General features: G+C 39.1%; 1 protein-coding gene across 1 annotated transcript in view; it reads right to left on the reverse strand.

Moving 5' to 3' along the window:
- Nucleotides 1-12835, reverse strand: part of LOC124620673 (aldo-keto reductase family 1 member A1-like) — a 135675-nt gene that overhangs the window by 27955 nt on the left and 94885 nt on the right. The window contains exons 2-3 of the mRNA XM_047147085.1: nt 10070-10237; nt 4028-4228 (exon numbers count right to left, since the gene is read on the reverse strand). Of these exons, the coding sequence (XP_047003041.1) occupies nt 4028-4228; nt 10070-10237 (369 nt within the window). The remainder of the gene's footprint in view (nt 1-4027; nt 4229-10069; nt 10238-12835) is intronic.

The raw sequence follows: 12835 nt of genomic DNA on the forward strand, positions 1-12835 counted from the left end.
GAGCTGTCACAGTGCCATTCGTATTTGACTGTATTCTGAGTTACACACATTCCTTTGTGTGCTTATATGGAATTTAGTTACTGTATATCAGTTGGTGATTTTGAGACCTTGAAACTGTCATATGATGGTCTACTTGTTGCAAGGAGATTTGACTGAATTTGTAAAGCGCTAGGAATCCATAAAATCTTAAATGAATTGAAGTGTACTGCTCAATGATTTTGCTTTATGGTAACCATTGCCTGCAACTGCTCTGCTCACTCTGCTAGAACAATCATTAATAATTTCACCTTTACTGTTGTGGATAGCATTATCCTGTGTAGGGCCATCATTCAAAGAAAATTTGTCTTCTATTAATAAATCAGAAGTAAAATTTGAATGTGTGGTTAGTCTACATCATTATCATAAGGGATCATTACCTTAATTTCCTGTTATTTAATCATTTATATTCATTCATATTGTATACATATAACATTCATTGATTGCTGCCATAGCCCCCTTGATAATCTTTAGACACTTGCATAAGGACATAATGCAACAGTGTTCAACCAAACCTCTTTGTAGATAAGCCACCTCACAGTTCTCTTAGGTTGTGTCTTTGTTCTTTGGTGGACTGAGAGCTGTAAGTAGTTACGAAACCCCATCTCCAGGCATGCTACAGCATCATGCTGTACTGTTCACTGCATTTACAAATGATGTTCTATTATCTTCACACAGTGTGAGATTGACAATTATATTGTTACAGCCACAGCTACAGCTATAGATTACAGTCATCCATTAAACTAAATTCAACAATATCTCACATCCTTTAATTCAAATACCTAACATATCACCAGGACTTAATTTACAAAAACAGTTTACCAACACCAATAGGTGCACCAGCAGATGCAGAATATGAATACAGTGTCTTTTATAACATCAGAGTCCTGAAAGTGATGATATGTTAGTGAGGGAAATTTTTCATAGCATTAATTCCAACAATATTATTCTTGTCTATATGAACAACAAAAAAAGTAATCCAATTCTGGCCTAGATGAATATCAGTCTTCATCAGTGTAAAATCAATTTAATAGCACAAAAAACTGCATGACCACAAAATAATTTCTGATATGTAGTTGTGACTGTATCACTATTACAGTCACTCTCAACATCATAAAGCTGTCTTTAGATGGTAGGCTGCTACCTATAAATACACTCCTGGAAATGGAAAAAAGAACACATTGACACCGGTGTGTCAGACCCACCATACTTGCTCTGGACACTGCGAGAGGGCTGTACAAGCAATGATCACACGCACGGCACAGCGGACACACCAGGAACCGCGGTGTTGGCCGTCGAATGGCGCTAGCTGCGCAGCATTTGTGCACTGCCGCCGTCAGTGTCAGCCAGTTTGCCGTGGCATACGGAGCTCCATCGCAGTCTTTAGCACTGGTAGCATGCCGCGACAGCGTGGACGTGAACCGTATGTGCAGTTGACGGACTTTGAGCGAGGGTGTATAGTGGGCATGCGGGAGGCCGGGTGGACGTACCGCCGAATTGCTCAACACGTGGGGCGTGAGGTCTCCACAGTACATCAATGTTGTCGCCAGTGGTCGGCGGAAGGTGCACGTGCCCGTCGACCTGGGACCGGACCGCAGCGACGCACGGATGCACCCCAAGACCGTAGGATCCTACGCAGTGCCGTAGGGGACCGCACCGCCACTTCCCAGCAAATTAGGGACACTGTTGCTCCTGGGGTATCGGCGAGGACCATTCGCAACCGTCTCCATGAAGCTGGGCTACGGTCCCGCACACCGTTAGGCCGTCTTCCGCTCACGCCCCAACATCGTGCAGCCCGCCTCCAGTGGTGTCGCGACAGGCGTGAATGGAGGGACGAATGGAGACGTGTCGTCTTCAGCGATGAGAGTCGCTTCTGCCTTGGTGCCAATGATGGTCGTATGCGTGTTTGGCGTCGTGCAGGTGAGCGCCTCAATCAGGACTGCATACGACCGAGGCACACAGGGCCAACACCCAGCATCATGGTGTGGGGAGCGATCTCCTACACTGGCCGTACACCACTGGTGATCGTCGAGGGGACACTGAATAGTGCACGGTACATCCAAACCGTCATCGAACCCATCGTTCTACCATTCCTAGACCGGCAAGGGAACTTGCTGTTCCAACCGGACAATGCACGTCCGCATGTATCCTGTGCCACCCAACGTGCTCTAGAAGGTGTAAGTCAACTACCCTGGCCAGCAAGATCTCCGGATCTGTCCCCCATTGAGCATGTTTGGGACTGGATGAAGCGTCGTCCCACGCGGTCTGCACGTCCAGCACGAACGCTGGTCCAACTGAGGCGCCAGGTGGAAATGGCATGGCAAGCCGTTCCACAGGACTACATCCAGCATCTCTACGATCGTCTCCATGGGAGAATAGCAGCCTGCATTGCTGCGAAAGGTGGATATACACTGTACTAGCGCTGACATTGTGCATGCTCTGTTGCCTGTGTCTATGTGCCTGTGGTTCTGTCAGTGTGATCATGTGATGTATCTGACCCCAGGAATGTGTCAATAAAGTTTCCCCTTCCTGGGACAATGAATTCACGGTGTTCTTATTTCAATTTCCAGGAGTGTATAAAAACAGTGAACAGAATGGCATGGTGTCAATGTGCAGTAGCGACAAACACAAAATTAAGATGACAGCAACTGCTCACCATTTATACAGGGATCACACAAACTGATAACATGCAAGTGGGTATTCAACGACAGACCACCTATAGAAATACTAGAGGGAGGCTGCTTTATCAGCATTTACAAGCATTATCATCATCATCATCATCAAACATCTGGCACCCACTGGCCTCCCGCAGATTTCAAGTCATCATAAAGGCGATGGGTGGGTGTACCCCTGTCCACTAATAGGTGTCTCGCAACTTTTGATCAGATACTGTGTGTTCATTCACTTTAGGTGTGTGTTGACACACGCCACTAATAATTTTGTGGTTGATACACATTCTAAGAGCTCATGAGAGTTACTGTTGGGTTTTCTGGTTATGTGGAAACTAGTGCTTAATTTGTTGTTTTTCTATCCACCTGCATACATGCATGAACGTTTCTCCAGCTTTTTCATCAATACATGTGGTGACTCATCAAGGATGATAACGTTACTGTCATCAGCTAACATCACTGTTTCACCATGTTTGACTCTCTGGGAAGAATTGCTGATGTATATCAAGAATATACTGGTCCAAGCTTTAAACGGGACACCCCCCATAATGACTTGCCTCGTTCCACAGCCAAATTTGTTCAAAAGTTATGATCACCAACAATAAACTTTTCATGTGAATTTCCTTCATTTATTATTGAAGGGGTGGATGAATGTCTATGTCTCCAGCTGATAAACAGATTGCCAGTACACATTGTCCAGCTCTGTACTGACTGAAAACTTAATGCGATGGGCTCAGTTAACACTGGGTATGATAGACAATTATGTATAATCTCAATACAGAGAGCTATTTCTGGGAAGTGATAGAGTTCAAATTGGTGTCCTTCCTTCAGTGCATTCCTGAAGCTGTACTACAAGATAATTGACATCCATACATTGCAATGAATGTTTGAGACATCTCTATAAGAGAGATACTGCTTTTCCTTGGCCAGTCCATTCACTTTTCTTCAGAGACCAGTACGCTAATCCAATGGTCAAAATATGTGAACTGACTGAGACAGAAGCTACCTAAAATGTTATTCCTCCAGGATGCATAAAAAACTTGTTTCATTCAGTGCTGAGATGTGTCAAAGCAGCATTTGCAAGTTTCCTAAATATTAATTATGAGCATGTATCAGTATTTTAAAGCTCTGTATCTTCAATCATTTCTTTGTATCACTATAGGTCATATGTGGAATAAATTTCCTTCCTTTTTATGTGACATGACATTACAAATATAACAGTGGTGTACAAAAATTTCATTCAATAATTTTGATGACAATGACTACCTGAAGTAGGCCCCTAGTGCTACAATAATTATTTAAATTTGTTGTCAGTACTTTACCTTCCACACACTTATGATGTCTGTTTCCTTATCTACAAGCAGTGCACCAGACTCATCTCGAGGCAACATGTCACCTTCTCTCTCGACAAGACCACATGGATGGTGGACCAAATACAAATCTAAATAGTCCAACTGCAGGGCTGCCAGTGATCTTTTGATGTATTTTTCTACTCTGTCAGGGTGGTTTCCAAAGTTAGGCAACTGAAAAACAACAAATAATTTTCGTATACACATCTACATGCAACATTAATAAGTGCATAAATTACATAATCAGTTTCAAATTACATTTTTAAATCAAAAATCAAGGATGGGGCTTCAAATTATATTTTTATGTTATCATCACTCTACAAAATTATGTTTAAGTACTGATATCTCTGCACCTGGAATGAAAACATACTGAGTCAGCAATAATTAAACAATTGATTACATCATTCAGTTATTCAATTTCATTTATGTTCTTTTCAGAATCTGAAGTTAGTTTGTAGGCTCTTAGTTGTATAGACAGATGGCAGTGCTTCACTGCCCAGTTTGGGAAAACTTTTAAGAGGTGTTGCATTAGTTTTCAAGGTCCAAGCTAGATCCATAAATGCCATGGATGGCACTTATCGTATGTTTTACACTCTTGCTTGGTATACACAGTATCAGTATGATACGTGATGCTCTCAAGAGACAATACAGCATGTCATTGGTGTCTGCAGAAATTTTTCTAAAACGGGGCACAATTCAAAATTTAACAGTTTTGGTATAAATGATTCAATGAGTTAAAAAGGCGTGTCATATCACATGGACTAAATTTGACAAGAATTACACAGAACTTATTGTATCTCAAAGGTTTGATAGTTATTTATGTAAAGTACATCTTTTTATGTCATTAATATGAACATGAGTGCCACCTTTTTGATTCAACAATCTGAAATGAGATCCTCATAGGACTAAATCCTGCATTTCCAATTACTTATTAAGTAAAGCTGGTAAATATTCACAAAAATAATTTATTCTCACTCCGATAATGTTGGGTTGAATGTCAAAATTAAAAATCTGAAATGGAAGAAAACATCAGAATGACAGACAATTCTGCTGGATTTCCATAAAAATGCCACATTTATACTCCTTGAAATGGAGAACAGGCGACAGACTTTTAAGAAAGGATTGTTCAACTTTGATGCTTCCTATAATATTTTACATCTGTTTATGTTAATGGATTCATTGAACTACTTCTATGGTTCCTGCATTTTTAGTGTTGGCTGCCATAGCTGAAATGCGTAAGTGTATCCCATGACCAGTATATGACTAGACGAATGTGAAACCTTCCCAAACCATCCTCAAATTGACCAACAGAATCATTTCTTTGCAGCCTAGAACTTTTCCATCCCGTCTTTGCCATTTGTCACATTAATGTGCAGCATGTCTACTGGAATGCAGAAATCTTAGTTCTGTGACTGAATATGACACTGTGTTACATGCTTAGACTTTGATAAGGTCTTGATTCTGGCATTCACATGTTTTTGACCTTGAAATTTCACACTGTTTTCCCTATCTGCTAACACAGAAAATTATATTGTTCTTTCTTTGGCTGCTGTGTTTGGGATCAAATATAGATGTACACACCTGGAATGTAACATGCCTGGTTCTTTTGAATCTACTACAACAGCTCTGCTGTGTTAAACGGAATGCAGAATCAGCAAGCTATTATGGATTTTCATTTTCTACAAACAAATGGTAACTGCTGTTGTGATTCCAGCATGCTTGAAGGGGAAGATTGGTTGGTTGACAGATTTGGGGGAGGGAACCAAACAGTGAGGTCATCGGGAAGGATGGGGAAGGAAGTCAGTCATGCCCTTTCAAAGGAACCTTCCAACCATTTGCATGTAGCGATTTAGGTAAATCATGGAAAACCTAAATCAGGATGGCTGGACACAGATTCAAATAGTCTTCCTCCCAAATGCAAGTCCAGTGTGCTAACCAATGTGCCACCTCACATTGAAGGGGAAGGCAGTTAATATGGGAACTGGGAACAGGTGACTGGCATGTATCCTCCTGCTGTATTATGCACCAGGAATCTGAGCTGTAATCTGTGTGTTAGTGTGTTTGACAGGATCCTTTCTGCAGTTCATTAAGGGCTGAATGAGGAAGCAACAGAAAATGACTGAAGATGTTATTTTTGCCAAGGTTCTTCAAAAGCTTATATCAATCTTCACTGCATATCTGTACCAAACTGCAGCTGCAGTAAGGCATCAAAAGAATTTACCATGAACAGAGTGACAACTAAGAAAACCAAAGGTATATATATATCTGACTGCATTTACATGCACAGTGAGAATGTACTTAATTCATTAGATAAGAAACTAGAGGTTACTGGCAGTTTCTGTAATCCGTCAAAATCCTTCAACTGTGTGAATCACAGATTTCTCTTAAATGAATTAGAATATTCTGGCATCACTGGCAGTGCTGCAAAATGGTTTGAGTCACACCTGACTAACAGGAAACAAGGGGTGTCATTACAATATACCTGTGTAGTAAGCAATCAGTCTTCATCTGACTGCGAAAACATGCGGTTTCTGTTCCTCACAGTTTCATCTTGGATCCATTGCTTTTTCTTGTGAACATTAATGACCTCTCATTTTTTTACATTGCCAGATGCTAATTCTGTTTTGTTTGCAGATGATACAAACTTTCCAATAAATAGCAAATCAAGTACAGATTTAGAAATGGCTGCTAACCAAATTTTCACAGAAATTAATACATGGTTTAAAACTAATTCACTGCCTTTAAACTTTGAAAAGACTCACTATGTGCAATTCAGAACCTGTAAGATATTTTCTTCTGGTATGTGTGTAACATATGAAGACATGCAGGTAGAAGAGGTCGACAGTGTCAGGATTACAACTCCCAGTTGGGAAGGCCATACCATACAATTGCTGAAGCGCCTAAACAAGTCTGTGTTTGCAAATGTGAGTGATGTCAGGCATGGAACATATAAATACAAAAAAACTTGCATACTATACTTACTTTCATCCTGTTATGTCATAAGGGATCACATTCTAGGGCAACTCATCAAACCAAGCAAAAGTTTCTTGAGTGCAAAAGCATGCAATGAGTGAGACTCATTTGTGGTGTAAATTTAAGAAAATGGTTCAAATGGCTCTGAGCACTATGGGACTCAACTGCTGAGGTCATTAGTCCCCTAGAACTTAGAACTAGTTAAACCTAACTAACCTAAGGACATCACAAACATCCATGCCCGAGGCAGGATTCGAACCTGCGACCGTAGCGGTCTTGCGGTTCCAGACTCCAGCGCCTTTAACCGCACGGCCACTTCGGCCGGCCTGTAAATTTAAGAACGTCATATAGTAACCTGTTCACTGAGCTGGGTATTCTAGCCACTCCTTCTCAGTATATTGATTCCTTAATGAAATTTGTTGCAAATAATATGTCTCTATTTCCAACTAGTAGCTCAATACATAGTGTCAATGCTAGGAACAAGAACAATCTCCGTAAAGACCTAAAATCACTTACCTTGGTCCAGAAAGGGGTCTAATATTCAGGGGCACACATTTTCAATAAATTGCCAGTAACCATTAAAACCTTGGTTCTGGATAAACATAGTTTATATGGAGTTTGAAAGACTTTTTAGTAGGCAAATTCTTCTGCTCTATCGACGAATATCTTAACAGGGCTGTTAGAACAACTTAAGAAAAATTGTCTGTTAGATTTCAGTTTTGATGGCACTTTGTCACAACAGTTAAGATTACGTATTTTGTGTACAATAAATTTATTAAAAGTACAGAACTATGTTTCATTCTGACATTGTATTAGTTCTGTAAATATTAGCAGTTCCAGTTTACTATAATGTATTCACATATATTGACAGTCTTCTGACAAATGATCAGGGAAGTGAGTATTATATTCAGATTTCTGTGTTCTTTATGTTATACTTCCTGGCATGTTCCACTCCCATGAGAATCATCTCATTTTTGGGTCTATGGAACAAAAACCGAATCTAGTGCAATCATGTTCATTTGGGTTAAGGTCAGGGAGTAAGTTGGCCACTCTATATCAACTATATTTTTCATGTTGAAGGCATTTTTCCCCTGCATTATCATCTGCCATACGAAACCAAGGGCCGTTTACATCATGCAAAAGGTTGAAATGCCATCCCATGAGGTCATTCATAAGGAGCACAGTCACAACAGTACACATGAATCTGCCCAAACAAGAGCCCTGGTACCACCATATCAATTCTTCCACAATATCAGCCAGGTTATAAAACGTCATATGGATGTCCTAGACAGTTGGCACTCAGCATCTCTCTCCATAATAGATGTAGATATCTGACTCATCTTGAATAGGCCAGCACCCCATTATTCCTTGATTCATTTATTAATTGACACATGTAATGCTTTTGTACAACAGAAATGCATCTGGTAGGACACTAAACATACAACAGTAATTTCTAAAAGTCCAAGATACATTCTTATGGAAGATGTGTAGCCCAAAGGCTGCCATGATGTATCTAACAGATATTATTTCAGTTGAGTGTCTTCAGACTTAAGACAGCAATGATGCTGGCTCCGAGATGAATTATATGTATGTCCATACTACCACTGAATGTTTTATGCCTCCTCTTGGGACATGAAACAACATTTCAGATGACACTCAGATCCTAGCATACCTCACGCACCTAATCTACCAATGATCCATGAATACTTAACGCCATTCATATGTGTTTACTGTGCCACCTTGTTACCCTGTGAATCACCTCATGCACTGCATGTTGTTTGTACCTAAAATCCAATCAGAACTGAAATACTGGAGACTTCAGCACAGGCACACTATATGAGCTCATAATTTTGAGCCAAATTCAACTTGTATTTGTTTGTTGTACAGCTGCATTTCAGTCCACACAGAGTCATATGACAGGCTTTTACATGGGTCTTAAAGACCCCTTCAGTTACAGGTGTTACTGTAGTTGGAAGATTTCTGTGAGGAGATATTTCTTTCATACACACCACAAAAATGTCCTGTCTGCTCTTTTAAGTTTCTCTTTCTTTGCCTTCACAGACTGTTTGTTTACTACAGCTGTCACTCATGTTTGTCATGTCAAAACTATTATACAATCTTGGCATCTCGAACTCCGCTCTTAAAGTAAATATGGCTCTTTACTACAGTTGTCAGCTAAACATATTCTAACCACTATTCATTAACTATTAAAAACCAGTCTGGAGTCTTCAGTCTCTAAGGAGTCTTTTCGGAGAGTACAAATGCTCATTCAAGTACTACTTGAAAGTAAGAAAATATTAGCTACCTTTTCATCTAGGGGGAAAAAGTTACAATGCAACAGAAGTTTACAAGATTTTCATGTCTTCATAAGTTTAGTTTTATATGAAAGCTACACCCCTTGAGAATATATTTAATATATGAAAAATGAAAATTTTAAAATAAATCAAAGTTGCATGTTTGTCATTAATGAAATCATTTCTGCAGAGAAGGCCAAAGGTTAGTATTGAGCAACATCAGCATGGTTTTGTGGGCATGCAAATGGACTATAGGGGCTGTCTATAGTAATGGTAATTGCAGCTGACAGGTATTTTCATTAATTTACAGTTATTGTTGTATCTGTAGCTTATGGTATATTTTATAATTTCCTCACCACAAAGAGAACACAAAATAGCTATAGACAACTAAACAATGTAAATAAATACAAATTATCTATAGACAAATAAACAATGTAAATAAACATTTTAACTAACAGAAGTGCTGTTACTTTGAAAAATTCTATTTTGGGCCAGATACATCCATCTTCTGCTTATCTACTACTGCTGTTTCATATTTACATAACTACAGTCCTTACTGATACATACTGAGGTTTTATATGTGAGCTGGAAGATTATAGAGTTATTTTACCACATACATTTTTCTTACAAGCTTTTTTAGTCATGTAAACCACACGTTTTATAAAGGAGCATTTAATTAGGTAAGCAATTATCAGTAGCAAACTTGCAAATATGAGAGACATTGTAGGGTTAGATCAACCTTTGTTACCTTTGTCACAATAAACAATTCTTCCCTTTTGACCTTTCCTGAATCCAACCATTTCTTCAAAGCTCTCCCAATAGGAGCTTCATTCATATAAACATAAGCTGTGTCAATATGCCTGTAACCAGCTTCTAGGGCTGTATTTATTGCTGTTTCCACTTCTTCATCAGTTGCCTGAAACAATATGTCCATCAGAAACATAAATAATGACATTACAAAGTTTAAAGGTGCATACTACAAACAGAAAAGTTCAATAGTGTCTTCTCTACTTTATTTACATCGTTATTGGTTTCTAGCAAAAAATGTTTGTAGTAATAAAACAAAATTAATGGCATTCCAAGAAAAGAATCCACTCAGATAGAAAATCGTTTTAGATCAGTTTTAGAACAGGTCTCTCAGATCTCCCACGTAAGCTACGACATAAGTTTTGATTTTGACTTTGATACTGAAAAGAAAATTCACATGTTGCAAGCTATGTGTGGTATCATTAGTAGAACATTGTGCCATTAAATACAAAATGAGACCACCATAAAATTGTATAAAGTGATGGCAGCTCCAGTCTTAAGCTATGGAAGTGAAAACCGGGTGTTAAAAAGAAAGGTCAAACAGCAGAGATGAGGTTCCCTATGGAGGACAAAGGGCTGCACAAGATGAGACATGATTAGAAATGAAGATATCAGAACATAATTAAATATCTTCAACAAGAATAAAATAATTCAAAAGCATAATGAAAATTAAAAACAATACCTCACGAGAATGCCAGGTCATAGAATTCCCAGAAGATCCTGAACTAAAAATCTAATGGGAAAAGAGATATTAGAATACCCCAGAAAATACTGGAACAATCCTGTTTGTAAGTTTCGAACAAGAATAGCCAAACCTTTGAAACAAAGATGATGATGGTGAGATAGGTAGCTATCAAGTGTACAGAAATGTTGGAATACCAACTCTTTGCTGAAAATGCAGAATATTTCAACATTTACTGTTCTTTTAAACCATTAGCCTCCTTACTTTTGCCATGTGCATCTGTAAGAGTTTGTCTAGAGAGAGAGTGAGGGGGGCAATTTTGCGACAACTAAACATAAGTAAGTCATACGGCAATTGCTAAGGTCCTAGTATTGTCTCCTGTAATCAGTCACAGAAAGCTACAAGTGACCATTAGAGAAGTGTAGCGGAATCATGAAAAATCACTTCTGGAAGTCTATGAAAAATCCACAATTAAAAAAAATTCTGTCTAAATTTGCACCCATACTCTGCAAATCGCTGAAGTTCATGGCAGAGGGCACTATCTATTCCCATTATTAGGGCTTCTTCCCATTCCATTTACAATGGAGCGCAGAAAGAATGCCCCTATGTGTGCTGTAATTAATTTAATCTTGACCTCACAGTCCATCAAAGAGATACACAGGGTGTTGTGTGTACTCTTGGAGTCATCATTTAAAGCTGGTTCTTGTAATAAGCTTCCTCAGGATAGTTTGCGTCTAACTTCAAGTGTCTGCCAGTTCAGTTTCTTCAGTACCTCTGTGACATTCTCCCATTAGTCAAACAAACCTGTTACCATTCGTGCTGCTCTTAGCCACATACATTCAATATCTCATGTTATTCCTAGTTGGTACAGGTCCCCCCACACACTTGAGCTATATGTTAGGATGGCTCACACAAATGATTTGCCAGCAATCTCCTTTGTAGACTAACTACACTTTCCTAGTATTCTACTAATGAACCAAAGTCTATCACCTGCTTTACCTACGACTGAGTTTATGAGATTGTTCCAGTTCACATCCCTACAAAGTGTTACAACTAGGTATTTGTACGATTTGACTGATTCCAACTGACTTGTTGATACTGTAGTCATAAGATACCACATTATTCATCAACTCTGGCAAAGGTAAAATTCATTACACATCCACAAAACACAGAGGGACTCCGCAATATAACTTAGGCACCAACTGCATTAGCTGTAGTAATCTCCAAATCGTCGATTGCCTTGTATATGGTCATGACCGAACACCTCCTGTATCTCATGTAGCGTGGCATCTTTTGTGTGAGCGATCTAATGCTGTCGTACGTGCGGCTACACGAATACTGACGCCTTCTTTGACAAAATGATTACTCAAATAGAAAAAACAGTTGCCTAGTAACCTAGTGGTTAACTTCTGAAGCATTCGCAAGAATGTCCCAAAGTTTGAAGCGCTCCTAAAAAGCACTGAAGCTCACACAATAAAGAACTCAAAAAGCTGGTTACAAACCGAAACTGACAGCTGTGACATTTTTGGGGAAAATTTAAGAATATATTGAAAGGATAGGCTAATGGGAAGTGGAGGTATTGTATTTGTACCAGTAGGCAATAAACTCAAATCCACCGACATAGGAAATGAAGCTGCATGAGAGACTGATTAGGCAAGAGTCAGTGTCAGAGATAGGTAAAAAATTATAGTTGGATCCTCCTATCGACCACCAAACTCTCCTCCTAGTGTACTCAAATCTTTGGAGAAAATCTCAGTTCACTAGTACGAATGTTCTCCAATCGTACTGTAATAATCGGAGGAGACTTTAATCATTAACAATCAATAGGTGTTACAATTTTTGTGGTGTGCATAACAAGACATTCTGTGAAACATTATTAAACTTCAAACTTTCTATGAGATTTGTAATGATCTCACGATGGCTAAATGTACCAGTCACGAATCTTGCTGCTCTTCTTTGGACCTTCTCAGTCCCCTGAATAAGACCCAACTGGTAATGGTCTCATACAGACGAACAATGCTCTAA

The sequence above is a fragment of the Schistocerca americana genome, chromosome 1 (genome assembly GCF_021461395.2).
Source record: "Schistocerca americana isolate TAMUIC-IGC-003095 chromosome 1, iqSchAmer2.1, whole genome shotgun sequence".
NCBI lineage: Eukaryota > Metazoa > Arthropoda > Insecta > Orthoptera > Acrididae > Schistocerca > Schistocerca americana.